The following is a 24,995-nucleotide window of genomic DNA, read 5'->3' as shown; positions in this document are numbered from 1 at the left end:
TTCTGAAAAGCTACAGAATAACCATTATCACATAGTTGACTAATGCTAATTAGATTGTAACAAAGGTTGTCAACTAGTAACACATCATTAATGGTTATGTTACCATGGATAATCTTACCTTTAGCCACGGTTTTACCTTTTGAGTTGTCTCCAAAAGTTATCTTTGGTCCAGTGCAACTCATTATCTCGGAGAGTAGGTTTTTCTGTCCAGTCATGTGTCTGGAACATCCACTTTCCAGATACCATGTAGAGTTACTGATTCCTGTTTTCTTCTGTTGTTCCTGCAAACACAAATTTTAGTATCTGGTACCCAAATCTATTTGGGTCCAAGCCTTATCAGTCCTTTGGGGACTCACATTTGTACAATTTTTGTACTTCGGGTATCCATGGAAGTGTGTGCAACAAAGGGTCTGTTGTTTTTAACATTGTGCATCCTAGTATATTGTTCTTCCCTTCTGTTTCTGTTGTCCAGCCTGTATCTCTTCTGAACAGGTTTAGAATTATAGTACTGGTAGTTTTTAACCTTCATAGGAGGTTGTCTTCCTGAGTTGAATCCACTCATGATTCTAGAACTCTGGTCAACTTTTTCCTTAGGTTTAACATAACCCAGACCATAGTGCATTCTTCTGTTCATCTCATTTGCATTCCTTTCTACTAAAATAGTAGGTACTTCTGGTTTCTATACCACGCTGGATTTCACAAAGTGAATATACTTCCCTTTGCACATATCCAGTTTTGACTTAGTATTTGTTTCAGAGGTGCCTTCATTATTACAAAATCCGAGACCACTCCTGTCTCCAGATTGTTTTTGTAACTCTTGGATCTTTTCCAGTGAAATAGAAGACTTGTTCCAAGCATTTACCAGTAGTGATAACTTCTGGTTTTCAGAAATCATCTTCTGGTAATCTTCTTTTGCTCTTTCATTCTCCGTTTTTAATTTACTCATCTCAACTTGTAAATCATTAATGCTGTCTACTTGCAAGCAAGTTAACTTACTGTTCTGATCCTTTAAGTTCTGATTTTCGATCTTAACTTCTTCGAATGATTGAGAAAGTCTAGAATACTCTTCTACCATGTCATGTAATGCATTAACCAGCTCAGTTCGTGTGAATTCGTTAGAATCAAAATCAAATACCTCTCCAGATGTCGAGGTTGAATCAGTGTTAGTCATGAGACATTTAACTTCTTCTGCATCACTGTCACTGGAATGACTTTCTGAATCAGATGACTCAGAACTGGAGTCCGCCCATTTGGATTTGCTTTCTTCAGCAATCATTGCTTTTCGATCTCTTCTGGACTTTTTGTCATTCCTCTTGTGATCCTTTCTCTTCTGGTCATCCTTCTTTGGTTTAGGACAATCAGCAATGAAGTGACCTATTTTTCCGCAGTTAAAGCATCCTGTATCACCAGATCGTGAATCTTTCTTGAAGTTGCGATTGGGACCCTGATAAGTTCTATGGTTCTTTTTCATGAACCTGGAGAATTTCTTTACAAACAAGGACATAGCATCACTACTGATTTGTTCAGCAGTCTTCTCCAATGTACTGTCAATGATCACAGTAGGTAATGCTTGAGGTACAGCTGTAGCAGCAGTAGAAGGGGTAGTAGCAGTAGCAGCAAGAGCCTTGGTAGGTAGACTTGAGGGCTCTTCTCCACTTCTTACCTCCAGTTCGAACTCGTATGCTTTCAGGTCTGCAAACAAGTCGTGCAGTTCCAACTTTTTTAGATCTTTGGACACTCTCATAGCCATTGTTTTTACATCTCATTCTCTGGGTAAGGCTCTCATCACCTTGAGAGCTATTTCTCTGTTGCTATGCTCTTTACCCAGAGCTGTTAGCTCATTTACCAAGCTACTGAATCTTTCATCGAACTCATTGAGAGTTTCACCAGCTTTCATTTTTAGATTTTCGAACTTCTGCATTGCTACAGACAGTTTGTTTTCTTTCGTTTGCTCATTTCCCTTACATATCTGGATGAGCTTTTCCCAAATATCTTTTGCAGTAGAACACATTTTAATCTTGCTAAAGGTATTCTTGTCGAGAGTTTTATATAATATATCCTTTGCAACATTATCAAGGTTGGCCTTCTTCTTATCTTCGCTGGTCCATTCACTTCTTGATTTTTCAACCATCTGCGGTGCACCCTCAGTAACAGCAACAGCTGTGTTAGGCTTTAATATTTTCAATGGACCATCTGTGATGACATACCACATGTCATCATCTTGTGCTGGAAGATGAGCTTGCATTCTAATCTTCCAATCATCAAAATCTTCCTTAGAGAACATAGGGATCTTGCTAAAGTGTGTCATCTATTGTAGTTTTTCACGAACAAGAATAACCTGCTCTGATACCAATTTTTGAGGATCGAAGTTGAGTTTAGAGGGGGGTGAATAAACTCTACTCGTTTTTCCTTTCTTTTGATGAGGTACTAAAATCCTGTTAGAGATAGTAGTTTATCTTGTTGCGTATACCTTCACCTAGATTACAATTATAGGTGCGGAAACAATCTGATGAAGTAAGTGAAAGACAATAATAACAGTGGGCAGTAGTTGTTTATGAAAGTTCGAAGATGAAATCTTCTACGTCTCCCCTTCTCCTGTTTCCAGAAGGTATAACTAAAAGATTTTGAATATTACAGTACAACTCTTGTACACACCCACTTCAGAAGGACTTACACATTTGCCTACTGAAACTCTTAGTTACTCGACTCAAAAAGTACGTGATACAAAAGGTTCTGAAAAGACTCTTTTCATATTACAAGCTCTTCCTGATAAAGTATAAGTGTTGTAAACGATTGTGAAGAGTCTAAGAATCAGTAGCACAAAATGATCTTCAAAAGATCAGATATTTGCTATGAAGCGTGTGCTACTTTTCTTTGTGTTGAACTCAAAGTTATCAAGGAATTTCGAGGTTGTCTCGTTGAGTGAAATAACTTTGATCCTTGAAAAGATATTATGCGTAGAGTTCTCTTCTTTTGTAAGGGTTTGTTCCATGTATATATAAGCGACTGAGTTCAACGTTTATGATCAGAAGATGTCTTCAGATTTCTGATAGAGTTAGCTTTATTACCAAAAAAAAGTTCCTGCAGAAAAGCTATAAAACAATCAATCATGTTTTATACTAAACTCGGTAAAGTTAATTAAATGACTATGTATAGTATTTAATGCTGCAATTAATACTAGTACTTGGTAACTTTAACGGTAACATTTAAAGTAGTCACGTTGGGCAACATCTTCTACTGATTCTGTTTTTCTATCCTTTCTACTGCTTTTGTTTTACTAGACCAGTAGCTTCTGATTTTCTTTTTGTCTACTGTTTTCTTAAAGAGTGCTGCTGGTCTGTTGGTTTTTATTTTCATCGCCACAATTAATTCATGTCTATCACCTTCGTTTAATAAGAACCATTAATACATATTTATTTTTTGTTTGTTTTTCATCTATTAATTAATAAAATTTAAAATAAACTGAAGAGAAAATAAATTTAGACTTATTTTTTGTTGTAATGAAATTTTCACTCTATTTTTTTTTAAAAAAAAATTGTTTGTTTTTCATCTATTAATTAATATAATTAAAATAAATTGAAGATAAATGAAATTTAGCCTTCATTCTTCATTAATACATGTTTCTTTCTTGTTTGTTTTTTCATATATTAATTAATAGAATTTAAAATAAATTGAAGAAAAAAGAAATTTAGCCTTCATTTTTTGTGATGAAATTTGCACTCCATTTTTAATTTTTTTTTTGTTTCTCATGTTTTTCATCTATTCATTAATAGAATTTAAAATAAATTGAAGAGAAATGAATTTTAGTCTTATTTTTTGTGATTAAATTTGCACTCCATTTTTTAAAAAAAACATGAAATTCAAAATGATAATATTAATAAATAATTTTTTTGTTTGTTTTCTATCAGCTATAAATAGCTTCTAAAATAAATTAAAAAAAAATAAAATTTAGCTTCCAGTTTTTGGAATAAAATTTAAATTTATTTTTTCATTTTTTGGAATGAAATTTATACTCCAATTTTTTAAAAAAAAAACTATATTTTTAATTAAATTTAAAATATTAATAATAAATATATATTTTTTGTTTGTTTGTTTGTTATCAGTTATTAATGGGTTATAAAATAAATTGAAGAAAATATAATTTATTCATCATTTTTTGGAATGAAATTTACAATCTATTTTTAAAATATATATATCTTTATTGAAACTTATAATTAAATAAAAGAATATTAAATTTGCATTTTTGTTTGATTTCTATTTTTTTTAATTAATGAATTTTAAAATAAATTGAATAAAAATGAAGTTTACACAATTATTCAAAATTTTATAGTTCTCCAATTTTTAGTAGGTTTCATGTGAAATAATTTTATTGTTATATAGTCTTGAGAGGGGCTGACCCAGTCATTTTGGGAGTGAAAAATAAATTTTTTCATGATTCAAGTCGGCTATGAGACTTTGGCTTTACAAAACTCTTTGTAACAGCCCACTCCAACCATAACTTATCACACTGCCTGTTTGAAACTCTTAGTGATCACTTTACACTTCTGGATTTTAAGAACACTCGGTTCATCAAACACCACTATTAATTAAATAACCAAAAGGTTACTGATGTAAGTAAACAATCTGTTTTAATAGCACGAATATGATCCTTGAATGATCAGATAACTTTCTGTTGAGTGCGTGCTTGATGAGCGATGAGATATATGATCTTTCATTGCGCTCAAATTCTTTAAGGTATAGTTTGGTACACATGATAGCATAACATGTGATATATAATATAAGGATAAATAAGATGTAGGATATTATATTTAATATTTAGTATGATTTTAATAAGAATGATTAAATTTATATATTAGATTGTAATGACAAAATTAATCTTATCATAATAGATTTTATAATTTCAAAGTTGTTGTTTAAGTTCATATTTCTTATCTATTCATGCGCCGACAGTGCTTGCATGATTTATTTATTTTTATCTAATTTTATATATTATATAATATGATAATTGAGCCCTTCGTTTTGTGAGTCAAGTCAAATATCAATTTTTAAGGTCAATCGAGTGATATTAATAATTTTATTGAGACTTATACAAATCATTTATATAATTATCTCGTTCATTTATATAATTATCATTATATAATATTTAAAAATAAATAAAAATATTTATTTGATTTTAATTTCTACCTACTAGCATAGATTTATAAAAATCATTTATAAATTGAGGGTAATTAAGTCATTTGTAGTGTATTTTATCATTAAATTAAAATTATCACACCTTATAGACGGGACATTTTATCCTTCTAAAAAATTATTTATCAAGGGTATCATGAGCTTTTTAAAAATGTACCAAACATGAGATAAGGATGATTATTTATCAATCTCTCCCTTTTCCCATGTACCAAACTATGGCTAAGTATACAGGCTTGTAGTAATCGCACTGTTGAAAGCTTGACGATTGTATTGTGTGTTTCTTGCATACTTCCAGCTCTTCTTATATAAGCTGTCATTCCAACGGTCTGAAAAAGATGAGTAATGTTAACATGTAACCTTGGAATGATGTATCACTATCAGCTACAAATACATTAAATGTTATTCAGCAAAGCATTTAATGTTCTATTTGCTAGCATAACTTTGAATCTCGTTCTTTGAAGAGTTGTTGCTGAGTATTCTTGTAGGATATAAGCAATCTTCCTTTTCTGGGATAGTGACATAAATGCATATCAATATCGGGACAGGTGTAGGACATGGTTGACTTGTAGCGGTGCAAAATCATTGAATGTCCTGAACCGGTCAGAGAATGTCTTTCATTAAGTGAGCAATAAATAGCTCTTTAATGACTCGATTTAAAGTCTTCGAACAGCCAGTTGGGAAGTTTCTTTAATAAATTTGAACTTCTTCTGTTTCAAACGGATGAATGGTAGGCGGTCTGAAATTTCAAGCGGTTGAATACTAGGTGGTTGTAAGATTAGACGATTGAACTGGTTCCTGTTATACACAGAAGATTGCAATTTTTTCCTGAAACAGTTAAGTGCTGTTTTGATTTTGTCGATCACCAAAACTCTTGGGTAATAGTAATTCCTTAACACTTTTTTGTTCGTTTTCAGGTATTAATGAATTTTATAATAATTGAAGAAAAATGACATTTTATTTTTGGAATGAAATTTACGGCTTTTTTTAAAACAAAATTATATCTTTAATGAAATTTAAAATAAGCGACACAATGTCAGCAGCTTAACTCACGAAAACTTCTCAGAAGTTCACTCATCCCAGTATTACCCTCATTCTTGCACGCTTAACCAAACAAAATTGAATGTTCATGAAATATTTATCTTTTAGTTCGAATTTTTCTTAATCTTTATGTCAAAAGTTATATTTGTTACCCACGACACAATATTTATTTCTTATAATTGTGATTTACCGTGCAAAACCTTATACTAAGCTAATGGTGAACATAATGAGGATTGCATTGACGTGGCTGTCAATATGCTAAATCGTAAAACCCTATGCATGACAAACAAATAATTGTTTGGTACATTAAGATAACACTTCAAAATAATCAAAATGAGTTTAAATTAATTTTATGTGTAATAATTAGTCTTATATATATCAAGGAATAGAAAAAGAAAATAAAAATGAATTCAAATTATTTTTATGTAAAACAAATTAATTATATCTACAGTTACATAAAATGATTTATAAAAAATTTATGTTTTTTTTTTAAAAAACATTTCTCGAAAAATAATTTTTTTAAAAAATATTACAATTATCTTATACCCTGTCAAATTTTCATCGATAAATACTTGTAGAACTTGTAACTATTTTTTTAGGACATTATTTATGTATTTTATTTTATAGATTCAAAATATATCATGAGAAATTTAAAAATTATAATTCTTATTGTTTTGAATTATCATGTCGAATATGGTTCTGATTATAAATCACACTAATAAATATTTTTATATTTAGAGAGAATATTGCAACATTATATTTTTATATGCATATCAAATTTAAAACAATTCAATTATATTGATATTCAAGAACTCGGACTAAAATAAATACTGAACTTTATCGATGTATCATAGATTTAATTAATTGTTAAAAATAAAAGATAATATGAATAATGTGAGAATTGTTCTCAACATATACCTTTGTATATTTTGTTGCACGTGCACATGTTAAGTATAAATAAAAATATCATTTATGCAAGTAATATTATAAGAATCTATTACGATTATAGTTTGGTGTTGATGGTGAACTCTTTTCTACTTTACTTAAAATATACGTATAAAATTTAAAATTCTCCTCATATTTCAAAGGAAAAAAGATTGGAAATTATCAAATTAACTTAGCACCTATAATTCTATTTTATATATTTTTAGGAATAATTTTTTACAATTTAATTTAGAGTGTAAAGAATAAAAATATGAAGTAAAATATATAAAATTATATTGTATTTACAATTTTCCACATACGAGTAAAAATACTAGTTAGTATATATATATTAAATAATATGTGGCCTACTAGTGTATTAAAGAATATGTCGCCTAGCTTTATATTTAAATATTATGTTCCACAATAAATAAATATAGAATTAAGGATCATTTGTGAGGCAAAATGAATGAAGTAGACATACAGTGGAAAATTGCACTACTTGATTCTTACCCACTTAAATACTTTTCACAATATTAGACAAAAGGAAAAATACCTCACTTCATCAAATCCCTAAATCCAATTCCAACAAACAGAAAGGTAGCAGGCATATCTGTGCGGTCATTAACACAAATATGTTTATATGTTAAAATTGTCAATAATCAAAATCCAAACTAGTCTGCAATTCAAGTGCAATTTAAAACAGTACGATGCATATTTTATATAAATAAACATCAAACATTTAATAAAAATAAAAACAAAAACAAGCTCCCCATGCAAAAATGAAAACAGCTTCTACTCGTCATCATTGAAGGTCGTTTTCTTCCCTGCAAACAAAAGAACAACATTTAAGTCGAAACATTATATTAACACTAAATAGATATCTATCTATCTAATATTCATTCTCAAGAAAAATACGGCGTGTTAAGTATAATATTTGCACACCAGTTCCAGAAGCAGCCATGCTTGGCTTGTTGAAATTTCCACGTCTTCCTCTGTTACTTCTACCACGACTACCATCGCCAAAGCGATCTGCTCGTCCACCGCTTCCAAATCGGCCCCCACCACCATTTCGACCACCACTGCCGAACCGGCCCCCACCACCATTTCGACCACCGCTGCCGAACCGGCCCCCACCGAATCTATCACCACTTCTCCCACCACTTCTGGCTCCACCAGAGGCGTCACCTCTAGGCTTCGCCTCCTCCACCGTCAGACTATACTCTCCAATTTCAGAACCATTCAATTCTAAAGCTTTGTTGAAGCCATCACTCTCAGTAAAATCGATATAAGCCATCCTATGAGCAGGAAGTAATTTGAATAAGCCATTTCAAAAGCATACAAAACATTAACGAAAATAATAAAAATTTAGCTGTTCTTGAAATTAACCAGGCCCCCTGAAAACCAAGGAAAGAAAAGTAAAAGAGAGACCTACCCTTTAAAACCACCCTCCTGATCTTTAGGAATAGACACTCGAGAAATTTCGCCACAAGAGCCAAAATGATCTTCCAAAGAGCTCCTAATCTGAAATTTGATTGTGTTGTTGAGATGTGTTATGTGATGTGATGCAGCAGAGATAATAAAATGGGTAACAAAAGTGGGCGGTGAAAACACGTGCCTGGTCTTCTTCTTCGTCTTTATTGAATCCGCGAACAAAAATTGTTTGGCCTTGAGCTCTACCACCCTTCTGGAAGGAATTCGCATCCTTTTCACTAAACCAATTTAAAATAAAATTAATATGTAAGTACCAGCGCTATCGAACAAAACTTAGAATGAAGGCTATAAATAATGATCCAAGAAAGCTATAGCCGACCAAGCATCGAGACCTACCCACTATGCGGAGTGAATGCCCCCCTTTCCTTTGCAAGGTCAAGTTTCACAGGACGACCCAGCAACTCCTTACCATTCATTTCGCGGAGGGCCTGATAAATTTTTACACAAAATATTCAATAACAATACAAACTTCCAGTAAAAGCTACCACTAAAGCACCCACATTAGAATAGTATATTCTCAAGTAGGACCAAAACTCTAGCCGACCAAGCATCGAGACCTTTGCAACTTAGCCATGTTTTATTTATCAACAAAACTAATGATTATACAGAATTGTAATTACTCTTTCAATTTTTTTAATAAGTATAAAACACAAAATAGCTTATATCAACTGCGCAACAATAACATATAATATAATATAAGAATAAAAAAGTATCTACTTTTAATTGTAACATGTAAGCAACCATTTTGATGAACATAAGGGCGCCAAAAATCAACCTGACTCGCTTTTGGCAGGTTGGCATATCATTCAATTTGTAACTGAAACAATCAAACTCAAGCCAAGCTCAAACGTATAATCAAGCCAAATTTTAGACTTCATGTTTTAGTTAAATAACTCATAAGCCACTAATGAGCTTTAATAGATCGACTCATTTTATATAATATAAACCTAAGTTTATGAATTTAAGTAAAAGTTCATGCATTTGCTTGCTCAAGTTTGACAAAGGAACTACCAAATTGGGCTCAAATTCGAACTCTAAGTTGAGCTGAATGAGGCCAAACTAGTCTATTATTCAAAGTTTGAGCAACGCTTCGAGCTTGAATATGAAAAAAAATTACTACTTGACTCGATTCAGTTCATTCACAGCCCTAATAGGAAGTCATATTTAAGTGTTAGCGCCGAAATAAATGAATCCATCAATAATCACCTTTTCTGCTTCTGCTGCTGTAGCAAATTCAACATGACCAAAGCCCCTGAAAGAATTATCCGGGAACATGGAAAAGCGGACCTCAACAATTTCCCCAGCATCTTTGAAAAAGTTCTCACTGAAACATTACAATGACAAGTCAGTGTAAAAAAAAGATCGGTCGCCAAGAAAACAATTTACAGCATCTATACTTACACATCAGCTTGCTCAACAGAGTAAGAAAGATTCCCAACAAAAAGGGTTTTAGATCCTCTTGTTTGCTCTTTCGGTGTGATAGGTGTCTTGGGCTGCAAAAAGTGCATATAGAACGTTATTAAAACACATGCATGATGCCAAATCACTTTCTAGTAAGAAGAAAATTTCATTGTCCACCCAAATATTATAAATGCACCAAATGTTTGTGGTCCCCCCAAAAAAGTTAGTTCAAAAAGTTGGGATTGCAATTCCTTTAACTATTCCCACGTATCTGATCATGCAAAGACTTGAAAAGCGGTCAAGACGGATAGAGCTTACAGTTTTTTCAATTTGCGAACCTCCTTTCCCCGCATTTGCCTTTGCAGATACAGCATCAGCCATTTCTACATCAGTATCCTGCAATGGCAAAAAAAGTATTGTAAAAGAGGAGGAAACATTTAAGAAAAAACTCATGCATTAGAGGGCTGAATCATATAAAGGAACAAGGAAATCAATTACAGAGCAACAGAACAAATTTTATATCACACAATCACTTTTTAACATACTGGAACTTTGATCTTTTTCTTTTGCGGCTCTCCATCATCACTTTCCTCATCCGAACTGTCATCTTCAGAGCTAGCGTTTTTCTTGGTCTGTAAAAGAGTGTTAACGTGAGTTGATCACTAGTTTCCTAAAATAAGCTCTAAAGAAGTCGCACAGTATAGAGACATAAGGAGATTAAATTTACCTTGCTTGCTTCCGTAGTGGTTCTTTTCAAAGAACCAGCTTTTTTAGGAACCTGCCGAAGAGGGTAATATAATGTATAAAATAATAATTAATATTAATAATCTAAAATTATCACTACCTAATAAAATTGGAGATTTTTGGAAGTCTGTTTTCGTTTTCCACCTCAAAAAAAGACAAAAGAAAAGGATTTTAAAAAATTCAGTTACCAGATAACATAGTAAAAATATTCAGCAACCAAATAACAATTTTCTTCCATCTGAAAAGAAGTAGAAGTCAAAACTACACACTTACCTCATCATCAGAGCTGCTGCTTTCATCATCCGACTCTGAATCTTCACTAGACTCGACCTTCTTCTTCACAACAGGCGTCACAGTTTTAGTTGCAATAACATCTTCATCAGAACTTTCACTGTCACTGCTTGATTCATCTTTTCCCTTGACGGCAGCTACATGGCTTTTCTTAGCGATAGCAGCAGGAGTTTTCTTAGCAGCTGGAGCTTCGTCATCAGAACTTGTTTCGTCTTCAGAATCAGAACCATCATTTGACTCGTCCTTCTTTGCAGCAGCCGCAGGGGCAGTTTTGGTGGGAGCTTTCTTCGCAGCAGCAACATCCTCGTCAGAACTAGTTTCATCTTCGGAAACAGAATCGTCACTAGATTCATCTTTCTTCTTGGTAGCTGCAACAGTGACATTTTTAGCCTGAGGTACGGGAGCTTTCTTGGCTGCAGCAACATCATCATCAGAACTGGTTTCATCTACAGAATCAGATAATTCACTACTTGATTCGTCTTTCTTCTTGGCAGCTGATACAGGGACATTTTTTACTAGAGCTGCAGGGGCTTTCTCTGGCGCAGCAACATCCTCGTCTGAACTAGCTTCGTCTTCAGAATCAGATTCTTCACTTGAATCGTCTTCTTTCTTCGCAGCAGCCAAATTACCATTTTTCGCTAAAGGTGTCTTCTTAGGTACACCGACATCTTCCTCCAAACCACTACTATCTTCAGATCCTGCGTCTGCTTTTAGGGCAACAGTCTTCGCAGACACCTTAACCTAGTAACAGTTCCAAACACAAGTGGAAAGATTTACTTATCCTTGTTCTGGCAAAAACACAAACATAACTAGCAACTGAAACAGAACATGCGCGCATCTTTAGAGTGAAACAAGTGGATTGGCATCTTACGTCTTTGTACACACAAAAAATACAAACAAAAAGAAAAGCACAGAACCGTATAAATTGTAACCCCAAAAATCTAGCAATTAAACCTTCAGTTTTTTCTCAGACTCGGAAGAAGTTTCTTCATCAGATGATGTCTCGTCCTTCTTTTTGACAATCTTCTTCTTAGTCTTGATTTCAATCTTCTTTTCCTCCACCAGATCCTTCTTCTGCTTCTTAGCGTCCTTTTTATCTACAACCTCCTCAGCATCTCTCTTTCCTGTTGCTACACATACAAAATAAGGAAACCCAAATTAGCTATCAAATTTAACTCCCACAAGGCGCATCTCAACTCACCAATAATAAAAAAAGAAAAGAAATCGAGAACCAACAGCGATTAAACGAACGTAGCCAAAATCGAACCTTTTTTCAAGGGATTGGCGGGAACAACGGCAGCATCGACCTAAAAAACAACCGATTAATCCAATCTTTCGATGGACCAAAAAATACAGCAAAAACAACAGTCAGACAGAGAATATTTCACCTTAGTCGCTGACTTCTTGTTAGATTTGGCCATCGGAAGACGAATTTCTGATGGTGGCTGGAGAGGTGGAGAAACCCTAGCAGCAAGGGTTTAACAAAACAAAAGGTAGGAGCAGAAGATATTCGAGTTTGTGGCCGATATTGTTGCCTTTATATAGCGATTAATAATTAGAGAAGCGGCGCAAGCCCTCAACTAGGGTTTTGCTTTTATTTTATTTTTTTAATAAAAAAAACTCTTATTTATTCTTTTTTTATATTGAACCTTAATTATTATTTTTCTATATATATATTTATAGAAAAGATTTGATTATCTTGAAGCTTGTTTGCATTGGCAATAGCTTTTCTCATTTGGAAGAGTATTGCAAAATAATTCTTTTAACATAAAATTTGTCAACCTTGTATGTCTACTATTTTGTGGGTGTTTGGCAAAATTTATAGACTCTAAAAAACGGTTTATTAGTTGTTTAAGAGTTTATAAATTATCATAATTTGTTAGGTGAAAAAATTGCAAACAGCTTATAAGTCGTCGAGAAAATAAGTTGTTTGTTTTTTAAAAGAAAATGTAATATTCCACATTTTTCACATTTTTTCAAAAAAATCTTATTTTTGTATTTTACTTCTCCAAAATATCTTTATATATTTTCTTAAATCTTCGTTTTATCTTCACTTCTTAAATCATCACTTTATCACTTTATTTTTTTTATTAAATTTAAAATAAATTATTAACTACAATTTTTTAATCTATATTTTATTTACAGACATTAAAAATATTATTAAATATTTTCTCCAAAAAGATCATTTTTTCTAGATATAAATATAAACTAGATTTATATTTTTAAATATTAAAATTATAAAACTATTTTCTTATTTTTGTATTTCACTTCTCCAAAATATCCTTATATATTTTTTTTAAATCTTTATTTTATCTTCACCGCTTAAATCATCACTTTATCACTTTGTTTTTTTATAAAATTTAAAATGCGATTTTATTCTATTTTTAATTAAAATATAAAAAAAACTATTAATATTTTATTGAATAAATTATTAACTACAATTTTTTAATCTATATTTTTTTGCACAAATTAGAAAATATTAAATATTTTTCTCCAAAAAATCAATTTTTCTAGATATAAATATAAAATAGATTTATATTTTTAAATATTAAAATCATAAAACTATTTTATATATCTACATATATGAAAGCACGAATAAGTTGTAATAAGCCTGTTTTGGTTGCCGGTCACCCAAAATACACGTGCTCTGCGCTAGGTTCTCCAGCAAACAAAGAGTTTGTGCTGTCAAGGGAAAGGTGCTTGTCTCAGACTTGTGTTATTCGGTTTCCTCTTTTTCTTCGTCCTTTTTCATTCCCATCTGCTTGCAACCCTTTCCTCCCAAACTTTTTTCGTTCCCCGTCTTGAACGTTGTTCGCCCTCTTCTTAGGCACTGTCTGCCTTCCGTCCTTCTCTGTCTACCGTTTTGTGTGCGGCTCGATCTCCTTTGCTTCGGAAAGCGAAACTTTAGTGCGTGTTTTCCTTGGATTTGTTTGAATATGGTGTTCTGCTTGTGTTATTTCCTTGGATTTGTTTGAATATGGTGTTCTGTTTGTACTATTTCCCCTACCCGGCTATATTTGGCGCCTTAGTGTCACCCACATGTGCTTAGCGTTTTGGAAAGTGTTGAACGGTGTATGTTAAAGCGACGCTTCCGTACGTGTTTTCCTTGGATTTGTTTGAATATGTTGTTCTGCTTGTGTTATTTCCTTGGATTTGTTTGAATATAGTGTTTTGCTTGTATTATTTCCCCTATTCGGCTATATTTGGTGCCTTGGAAAGTGTCACCCGCCTGTGCTTAGCGTTTTGGAAAGTGTTGAACGGTGTATGTTAAAGCGATGCTTCGGTGCGTGTTTTCCTTGGATTTGTTTGAATATGGTGTTTTGCTTGTATTATTTCCCCTACTCGGTTATATTTGGCGCCTTAGAAAGTGTCACCCGCCTGTGCTTAGCGTTTTGCAAAGTGTTGAACGGTGTATGTTAATTTAGTGTTGTTGTCTCAATGTTCTAGCAGAGTTTCTCGTTTGCTCCTTGTTATGCTCCTTGTTGTCTAATTTCTACATGTCGTCCGCCTATGCTTAGCGTTTTGGAAAGTGTCGAATGATGTACGTTAATTTAGTATTGTTGTCTCGGTGTTCTAGAAGAGGTTTCTCGTTTGCTCCTTGTTATGCTCCTTGTTGTCTAATTGAGCTACCAAAGGAAATACTTTGGCGCACCTCTGTCTGGGCAACTAATTTTTTTTTTCGAATTTTTTTGGAATGATTCGTTTCACCTTCCCGGTTACCTATAGCGTACCTTGTTTTAATGCTTGTTTGCTCGTGCTTTGAGGATGCGGATGACTATATTGATTTCCGTGATCTTCTAGGCCGTTCGGCTTCGGCTTCACGGTTGTTTCTCTTCCTGGGTTCCGACAGAAATTCGTGGGCTAGCTCGCTTTTTTCTTCGTCGCATTTGTTTCGGCTTGTTATCAGTGTCCTTCATTTTATTTGCCTTTTGTTGCTTAGGCAGTGGTTTTTGGGATTTTGTATTGTTTTTTAGTTTGGTCTCTTTTTTATGTTGGAGTTTTCTTATGCTTTGCGGTTTTTTGGTTTTTCGGTTTTGTTTTAAAGCTTAGCTCAGACAACCAAAGGATCTAGCTTGGATTTGATATAAGGGATTTAAAGTCATTGTTGTGCTTGTGAAAGGGTTTTAAGGTAATTGTTTTTTATCTGCAAAATCCGCCTTCTTTGTATTTGAGGAAATAAACTATTTAAAATATTTTATTACTTTTTATTTTGCGTAAAGAAAAGGTACAACTTTTTCTGTTTTTGGAGGAAAAAATATCGTGCTTTCGGAAAAAAAATGTCATATCACTTAAAAAATGATTAAATGTCGAACTTAGGTAAGGCTTTAAAGGTATAGCCTCCTTATTCAGCTTTTCAAATCTCTGTTAACTTATTTAAACGTCAGCAGCTCGTCTGTTTTGTTGGTTGCCATTATTTTCGTTCGCCCACTAATTTCGATGGAGCTAACTTGCTTCTAAAAAAACGGCTCAGAAACAGCCTCCCTCGAATCAACGCCATTTTTACAAGCACTGTCAGACAACTAAAGATTTTGTATTTATTTCGAAATTGCATGAATTGTGTGTATGTTGTCTAAACGAACGGATAAGTAGCAGCTACATGGCGCAATGTTCACATCATTTATCACCAAAAAAGAGATGATGCTATAATAAATCGGAAAATTATAAATTCAGGCTCTCTTCGCTTTATGGATTTTGGTTATAAATTATTTTGTGTGCTTGCCAACTGCTGGCTTGTTATATTGCTTCACTTAAAAAATTTGTTATTCTGTTGATATGTAGGTTCACTTTGAGTTTGCTACATTGAACTAGCCGTGTCCTCATTAAGAAGCTTCAACAAATAAAACATATGGTCATTTCTTCCATTCGCACTGCGTACAGATTTGATCTTTTATTACAAAGTTATCAGTTCAGATCTCAGCACTCTTGTCCTATTGCTATACATGTTGGTTTTTTTGTTCGTGTTTATTAGTATAGAAAGCTTTTAATTATTAGCTTTTGTGTTGCCAAATCATAGGTTATAAATCACTTTGGTTTTTTTGTTTTCTCCTGTCATTGCCAGCTTTATTTCACAGTTTTTTTTATATCAGTAGACTAATAATATTAAATTCGGATATTTTGATTTGCTTGATATTATAAATTAGCCATGATGTCGCGGCAAAGAAAAGAAAACCAAGTAGATATAAACAGGACTAAGAACTCTCGTAAACGAAAATATGTTTGTCAAAATGATCGTTGGTTAGAAAAAAAATGTGTCGACGCAAACAAAATAAAACACATGTTTTGCATAAGCTTGATGTAGAAAATACTAAGGCCGACCTATTAATGTGTATAGCAAGTACTCCAGATGTGCTACCTAATGTGCCAGAATGTAAATATTGTGGTGCCAAGTGCATATATGCTGAACCGCCAACATTTTGTTGTTCGCCGGGAGCAATAAATCTTTTATCTTCAGAAATGCCTTCTGATTTGGTACAACTATATATTGGTAATGATGACGATGCAAAAGAGTTTAATACGTGCGTTCGTAGTTACAATAACATGTTCGCTTTCACGTCAATGGGAGTACATTGCGACGAAACTTTTGCTAGAAGAAATGCTGGAATTTATACATTTCGTGTACAAGACCAGCTTTATCATTTTATAGGCCAATTAATACCGCCAGACAACGAAAATCCAAAAAACTTACTACTATATTTCTTTGACACTGAACATGAACTGTCTAATCGGGTGTCTATTAGTTCAAAATTTAAGGAAACTCTTAAAGAAAAATTAATTCATATTTTAGCGAAAAATTCGTACGGAAAATTTTTCCGTAGCCTGAATAGTATTGAGAACCTGAACGAATATAAGATTGCTCTGCTGGCTGACCCCGTTACTGATCAACGAGTTTTTAATCGACCCACTGTGTCTCAGATTGCTGGAATATGGTTAGAATCTAGCGAGGAAAACCAATACACAGGCCAACATGTACAAGTGTATCCAAAAAACAATTGCCCTCAAATAATTAAACATTACTTTGGTTGTTATGATCTTTTGCAATACCCTCTTATATTCCGAAATGGAGAATCTGGTTGGCATCCAGACATTAAAAGATTAGATCAAAAATAAAGAAAAATGCATCTTAGGCCAACTTGTGATGATCAAACCATCAATTGCATAGGAAATGCAAACAACACAGAATTTTTTATAGACAGTGAAGCACAAGGTATTTTCCATTTAAAATTTAAGGTCCATTACACAATTATTATGGTTTTTTGTACTTAGAAATGCTTTTTTGTTGTGTAGCTTCGAAAAAAACAGGACACAAAGATCAACGGTATCGTGCCGTGAGTATTATTGTTACAAGTTGCAAGTAAGAAATAATGATAGGTCCTTCTTACTGTATATTGGTAGGCTTCTACAACAATATATAGTAGACTTGTAAATTAAAATAGAAACATCAAGGTTAGAATTTTTTAGAACTTCAGACATGCAAAACCGTTTACGAAATGAGGCCTACAATGGGTTATTGAATACTATTATGCAAGGGTGTGAAACAGTCTCCGACGTTGGAAAACGTGTAATATTACCTACGTCGTTCATTGGAGGCCCTAGAGATATGCGTAAAAGATATATGGATGCTATCGTTTAAGTTCAATGTTATGGGAAACCTGATATTTTTTTGACAATAACTTCAAATCCAAATTGGCCTGAAATAAAAGCTGTGTCTTTCATCTGACGAAATCCAGAATAAGCCTGATTTAATATCTAGGATTTTTCATGCAAAGCTTCAAGTTTTAAGAGATGAACTATTTAAGAATGATATATTTGGTCATGTTATTGCGTACACACGTGTAATAGAATTCCAAAAAAGGGGTTTACCTCATGCCCATTTTATGCTAATTTTAAATCAGGCTTCAAAAATGTTTCAACCTGAAGCATTTAATAGAATTATTTGTGCAGAGTTGCCTGATGCACATTCTAATCCATAACATATGATGCATGGTCCATGTGGTTTACTTAATCCAACATGTCCTTGTATGAAAAAAAATGTTGCAAATATAGTTACCCTAAAGAATTCTCAGAGAGCACTAGATATGGAACAAATTCATATCCGATATATCGTCGTCGAAATGACAAACATGTTATCATAAGGGTGCGTTACTTGATAGCCGTTGGGTTGTTCCTTACAATCCATATTTACTTGCTAAATTTAATTGCGACATTAATGTCAAAATATGTTTAAGAATCTAAGCTATAAAATATATCTACAAGTATATATACAAAAGACATGACAAAATTTTATATAAATTACTTGAAAATGAACAAGATCACATTATCGACGAAGCAAAGAATTTTCAATATGCTAGATGGATTTCACCTCCTGAATCTGCCTGGAGAATTTTCAGCTTTGATCTTAACCATGTACATCCATCTGTTATATGTTTACCGATTCATTAAGAAAATGAACAAGTTGTAACATTTGCTGCTAATCAATCATTGTACAGCACTGCTAACAATCCAACTATTAAAAAAAACTATGTTAACACAGTTTCTCCACATGAACAAATATAACAACTACGCTCAAAAGCTAAATTGCTTGTATGTAGTATTTCCTGAATATTTTATTTGGCACAACGATTCCAAAGAGTGGGAAACCCGTAAAAAGAAGGAGGTCATAGGCCGAATTTTTAGTTGTCATCTTTCGGACAATGAAAAGTTTTATTTAAAATTGTTGTTAATGCATGTCAGAAAATCAGCTTTTTTTAAAGATTTAAGAACAGTCAATGAGGTAACTTTTACAACATTTAGAGAAGCCGCACAAATGTTAGGCCTGTTAGAAAGTGACAATAATGCTGATATGTGTATTGAAGAAGCTGCTGCTTATCTAATGCCTCATGCATTTGCGACTGTTCTTGTTTTTTGTTACCCAAAAAATCCTATTCAGTTATGGTTAAAATACCAAGATTTTCTCTCAGAAGATTTTGCTTAAAAAAAAGCTATTACTCCAACTGTAATTAGCCATAAAGTTTTAGACATAGTTAAAAATTATCTTTATTCCATGTGAAAAAAATTGGACGACTTTTTTCATATAGAAAAAGATGTAAACCAAAGTTTCGATGATAACTTGGCAACAGAATTACAAACTGAACGCGACATTATTATATCTGCAAAAGACCTATCAGCTATTGAGCAATTAAATTTAGAACAAAAAAATGCTTACAAACGAATCTTACATCATGTTTATAATGATTTTCCAAGTGCTTTCTTTATTGATGGCCCTGGAGGTACTGGCAAAACTTTTCCATATAAAGCACTTCTTGCTACAATTCGATCAGCTGGTGACATAAAAATTGTACAGCAACTTCAGGGGTTGCAGCATCTTTGCTTCCAAGAGGTCGCATTTTGCATTCAAGATTTAAATTTCTTTTAGAGGAAACAATATAAAATCTTGTAGCATTAGTAAATAAAGTGCATTAGCACATTTAATAAAACTAGCAAAACTCATTATTTGGGATTAGGCTACAATGTCTAGGCGTGGTATTATTGAAAAACTCAACGAAATGTTACAAGACATTATGGATTCAAAATTGCTATTTGGCGGTAAACTTGTTGTATTTAGTGGTGATTTTCGGAAAACATTGCATGTTATTCTAAAGAGCACGAAGGATGATATTATAGATTCTTCCATTGTCATGTCACCGTTATGGAGTCAGCTAACTAAAATAAAACTCCAAATAAATATACGTGCATTATTTGACTTTAACTTCTCATCTTGGTTGTTGAAATTGGTAATGGAATTGAAGCTACTAACGAAGACAATGAAATCCAAATCTCATATCACATAAACATTCCATTCACAGACGACATTACATCTTTGAATACATTAATAGACATGGTGTTTCCAAACATTACTGATTCCAATTTGGATATCACTTTATTTATAAAACGCACAATACTTACAACAAGGAATGAATTTGTTCACGAAATAAATGTTGTTCTTATAAATAAATTTCCTGGCGAAGAAAATACCTACTATAGTTGCGATGAGAATACAAGCAGGTGTGTTATACCAGATCAGGAAGATCTATTCCACTATTTAACTCCTCAAGGACTTCCTCCACACAAACTAACCTTGAAAATAAATTCACCAATCACATAGTTACAAAATATTAATACAACTGAAGGACTTTGCAATGGTACACACTTACTTTGCAAGGGTTTTAATAAAAATGTTATTTATACGGAAATTTCAGTAGGCACGCATGCAAGAAAACCCGTCTTTATTCCTCGGATAACGTTAGAATCTCCACATGATGATTTTTTATCTATTCCATTTAAAAGAAAACAATTTCCTGCACGTTTATGTTACGAAATGACAATTAATAAAGCATAAGGTCAAACTTTAGATTTTGTTGGTGTTTATCTAAAAGAACCAGTTTTTTCACATGGACAACTTTATGTCGTATTATCGAGAGCTAAGAATATAGATCAAATAAAAGTACTTATTAGACCATCAACACCATTAACACAAAGCACTAACTGCACAAAAAATGTAGTATACCGTGAAGTTTTGGATGTTGCACATATTTATTGATGCAGGTTAGCTGTTATCTTTCTTATCTTTTTATTAGCAAAATCATTACGTATAAAAATATATTAAATATTCATGTGTATACTTTGTAACATTTATTTAAACGACATTATTAGTTTTACAAAAAATTGTATGCTATAGTCTGCACAATTCGAAATTAGAACTATTTTTTCATATAAATTCTGCATATTTGTGCGTGCATTATTCATGTGCATTATTTTTTTTATTTTTATATTCAGACCATTAGAAGAGAAATGTACAACTTTGGCAAATCTAAAGCCATTTTTCTTCAACTGGTTTGTCAAAGTATTGGTTTCTGAAAAAACTCCAATTCACTTTTTAAAATGGAGAAGACAACAAAAACTTGTTTTCGTTGACAAAGAGGTAAACTACATTGTATTCCTTCGAAATTTTTTTTACTTTGAAACTGTTTTTTACTTTATCTATTTATTTTCATAGAATGGAACCATGCAAGGTAAAATATATGACCAAGACATTGAGTAGTTGGATAGATTACTTCAGTTATACAAAACATACTACATCGGGATGCTAAAATTAAAGAAATAACTAGCAACGCACTAGTTTTTGCATCTGCGAAATATCAAATGTTGCTTAATAGAAGTACATATATTAGGCTTGCAAATGAAGAAGAACAGCTACAGACTGATCATGCTTACCAATTAACGACATTTGCACAATGCCCTGAGTTAGCAGATGTGAAGTAAACAGATCAGCTAAGTTCTTGTTCCAATTTTCTTCTGTAGCATGCAACTACATTATATCTAAATTTATTCATGTGGTTCATTTTTTCAGACTTATTATGCAGCGTGATTCATATTTTCCCTCCACGGTTCATTGAGAAGACAAAAAGGAATTTACAAGAGTTTGTAATCGTTAACAAAGAGTAAGCTACTTTGGACAAAAATACATAATATTAATTGTTTCGTCGGAAACTTCTTTAAAAAAATGAATATTTATTGCTCTCTTTCATTTTTTTTAACTAATTATCTAAAACAGAAAGTAATTGTTATATCAACTGTATAGGCATAGACCATTAATTCTCACCTTATGGGAAGAATTCCCCCAAAACGGAGGCACTTTTTTTACTCAAAATGTTCACACCCTTCCTGTGATTTTAGGGATGAGATTTTCTGTCAACACATTTTACGGTACAACCAATTCTGTTTGATTTCACTACGTAAAAATGAAGAATGCTTTTTTCAAGATTATACATATTGTATCATATATTTAGACTTTTGTACCTAACAACATTTGCTTTTGCTCGTATAAATATATTATTGTTGTAGGATTATCCATTGGTACAGTACCAAACAGTACAATCCTATTTGATCCTCCAATACAACAGGCTGAACTACTAAAACGATGGTAATTGATAACCTCATTACTGATCATGTTATTTTATACGTTTAAATTTATCTTCATTCAGTTTTGGTAAATTTGCTATATGAAATGCTTTTTGCTCTTTAGTTTCTCTATGATATATTGTGTATAAACTCAGAAGAATGGTTGTGTTATCTTTTTACCATAATAAAGCAAGATATCAACATATCATTGCATTGTTTTAAATCAACTTATAGGTAACAAATCACAAACAAATAGTTCAGCTGAAGGAACATTTATCTTGATGTATTTGCTTATGTTTTCCTCGTATTTGTATTTTCTCTCATATTTCTTTCTCATATTTACCCTCTTCCATATGTTCTCAGAAATGAATAACTAATATAAAGCCATTTTTTTAGGCTGCAAACCAATAAAGAATATATAGAAATTGTTGTTTTCCAAAAATTGTACGATAAAGCAAACCAAGAAATAGACCAACCATTTGACACCCAGATATGCAAAATCAGTCAGATCCTAAGCCTTAATGAAGTAGTAAGCCTGTATGTATTTACCCACTGATTTATCTAGCTTTAAAGCCAATAAGTAGTTTGAAACATAGACACATTTTGGCTCGCAGATAAAATCATTTTGGATCAAAGCTAGGATAACAATAAAAAACTCGGAGAATTGTGTATACTTTTTGGCTTGTCCAGGTTGCTCTAAATCTTGTGGAGGTGCATACAAGTATGAGTTTACATGTTTTTATTGCAACCATGATTTCCCAAGTCCAAAGCCATTGTAAGTAACTAATATAATTTGAAAACCTATACTCATTAAAAACATGTCATCTTACCTATGATGTATGTATAGGTTACGATTCCAGGCAGAATTGTTTGACGGTACTGGGAATCTACATGCTTGTGTTGAGCACAAGGAAGCAAGCATCTTGCTATGTATGTCAGGAGAAGATGTAATCGAGGCCGAAGAAAATGTATATTTTTTGACACTTAGTTCTTGCCAATACAAAACTTCACATACTTGTTCAATACTATTTATCTTATCGACCACAAGAAATGCCATTTTGCCCTGACATTTTCAATCAAAAATTACAAGATTCACAATTCAATTTCCAACTAAGAACGTCGTGGAACAAAACAAGAGTGAAAAGTTTTGTTCGGAACACAGTCATCGCATGTCTACTAGCGACAGAATCATCATCAGCATCGCACAGCTATGAAGATAAATGTTCTTCTTTCAAAGGTGATGGATTGTTGCGGGTAAACATAGCTGTATCTTAATCCCAAGAAAGCAGCTCTGCAATGCAAGAAGAGCACTTAGAAACAAAGCTTAAAACACAACAAGCCAGTATAACTGGTAAAAGAAGATTATAATGCAGAGAGAAAGTTTTAGGTGAAATCTTAAAACATGTAAAACAAGACTGAAACACTGATGTAGAAGTTAAAGTCTAGCATATATATTAGTGCCTCTACTTTTTTTAGTGAACTCCAAAAAAGACAACTGTTTTTTTGTATCTAATGTTTTCATTTTAGTATACTTATTTAACTTTGAAAAATAAGGAAAATGTTTCCAACCAAAATGTTAAAAAGCATGTACACAGATACATTTTCGAAATTATAAAATCAACTATAAGATATTTGTACAACTAAAATTTACTATATTAAATGATACCATATTATGCTTTATCATATCCAAAATTTTTCAACCTTATTTATATAGCATCAATATTTTATCCTCAACTTACAATTAAATATTGCTATATTATTTTTGTAAACCAAACAAAATAAGAAATGTTAGCAATATTCAGTCTATTAAAATAATTTCATCAAAAGAAAAGACACTTTCTATTTTATTTTAAAACAATAACTTATGCCCTAACACTTGTCTATAGTTAGAAATGGCTAATCTACTTTTACTAAGGTGGCCAAAAACAATCACAACATGTGTCATGATCCATCTATGACTCACCCTAACTCATATAACATATGTAAGTTCGTTTACTTTCTTTTACCTTACAATAAATTATTTGAAAATTTCAATACTTTTCTTCAATATCTACACTTACTGCTTATAAACCAACTCTAATGGAAAACAATCCTTACTATGAATATATCGACTGCAGCCAATGTTACTAGAACTTTCTATTTCAAAAAGAAGTCGAGGAACTGATGAAAAGGTTTCTCAAACCCGGTATGGGCCATCATCTTCCGAAGAGCACTTAATATGAAATCAAAGCTTTTTCTTCTGCTATACTATGCAGTTGATATCGAAAAAGAGCTGAATCTCAACATTATCCGCCAAACTCAGTATGTACATTAAGCAAATAGTAAAACATTTATCTTGTAGACTAAAAAATGTTTAATTACAAAAAAATTAATATGTACCTACTAAAAACGACTTACATTCAACAAAACCTTCATTTATAGTGCTTGCTTTTATTTTATTCTCTACATCAGTTTATCTTTTTTGAGTTACAATACATAAATAACTTTTACTAATGTTATTGATGTGCCGGATTTTTTTGCTGATATATCCATTGTCGACCATTTGAAGATGTGTATGACTTGCAATGTTACAACTAGCTAATGTTTGATATATCTAGCTCGTTCCCAGTTTTAATTACAGCATACTATTTATAATCTTTAACTTGTAGATATAATCAATAAAAACCAATAAACAATGTAGCTACTCAAAATTTATTAATATTTATCAGTGAATACGTTCAACAATTTATGTTTACTCCGAGATTAGAAATTTAAACAGGCTAAACGGCTTGTTCTCACAAATTGTTTAGTTCCCAGTTGTTTAACATGATATGATTAGAATTTCTCAATAATTTCATTCGCATTTAATTAAATTTTTATACTAGGATCCCGATCAATATGCTAGAAATTAACTCACTTTATTATCGGATTTGTTTTCCTCAGGTACAACTCAACAGCTAGAGACAAAGAACGAAATAAGCTTGTAATAATATGAACAT

At 32.4% G+C, this 24,995-nt stretch overlaps 1 protein-coding gene and 1 long non-coding RNA gene across 6 annotated transcripts; one reads left to right on the top strand and one right to left on the bottom strand.

Moving 5' to 3' along the window:
• Positions 1–7,773: 7,773 nt before the first annotated feature.
• On the bottom strand, positions 7,774–12,631 carry LOC142532592 (uncharacterized). Of its 4 annotated transcripts, none has more exons than XM_075638901.1 (14): positions 12,468–12,631; positions 12,347–12,386; positions 12,034–12,209; positions 11,062–11,820; positions 10,772–10,822; positions 10,590–10,676; positions 10,363–10,440; positions 10,045–10,136; positions 9,850–9,967; positions 8,980–9,071; positions 8,768–8,861; positions 8,585–8,673; positions 8,095–8,447; positions 7,774–7,976 (listed from the first exon to the last, which is right to left on the bottom strand). In XM_075638901.1, exons 1-14 carry the CDS (start codon positions 12,498–12,500, stop codon positions 7,945–7,947), a joined length of 2,094 nt encoding a protein of 697 aa, XP_075495016.1. In that variant the 5' UTR covers positions 12,501–12,631; the 3' UTR covers positions 7,774–7,944. The 4 variants fall into 4 exon arrangements, with proteins under 4 accessions (XP_075495016.1, XP_075495019.1, XP_075495017.1 ...); XM_075638904.1 differs by having other exon boundaries at positions 11,062–11,814; XM_075638902.1 differs by having other exon boundaries at positions 12,034–12,203; positions 12,468–12,630.
• A 2,130-nt stretch (positions 12,632–14,761) lies between these two features.
• On the top strand, positions 14,762–23,545 carry LOC142533856 (uncharacterized). Of its 2 annotated transcripts, XR_012816833.1 has the most exons (4): positions 14,762–14,935; positions 21,467–22,039; positions 22,414–22,546; positions 22,632–23,545. It is a non-coding gene; the product is annotated as an uncharacterized LOC142533856 (long non-coding RNA). The 2 variants fall into 2 exon arrangements; XR_012816832.1 differs by lacking the exon at positions 14,762–14,935 and having other exon boundaries at positions 20,877–22,039.
• The last annotated feature ends 1,450 nt before the right edge of the window (positions 23,546–24,995 follow it).

Source organism: Primulina tabacum, chromosome 18, assembly GCF_025594145.1.
Source record: "Primulina tabacum isolate GXHZ01 chromosome 18, ASM2559414v2, whole genome shotgun sequence".
NCBI lineage: Eukaryota > Viridiplantae > Streptophyta > Magnoliopsida > Lamiales > Gesneriaceae > Primulina > Primulina tabacum.
This window is presented reverse-complemented; position numbering and strand designations above follow the sequence as displayed.

Excerpts from the sequence above, each read along its gene's own strand:
- LOC142532592 (XM_075638901.1), bottom strand. The coding sequence starts at position 12,500 with ATGGCCAAATCTAACAAGAAGTCAGCGACTAAG. Across the intron at positions 11,821-12,033 it reads AGTCTGAGAAAAAACTGAAG|GTTAAGGTGTCTGCGAAGAC; the intron begins GTTTAATTGCTA and ends AACTGTTACTAG. Across the intron at positions 10,823-11,061 it reads GCAGCAGCTCTGATGATGAG|GTTCCTAAAAAAGCTGGTTC; the intron begins GTAAGTGTGTAG and ends CCTCTTCGGCAG.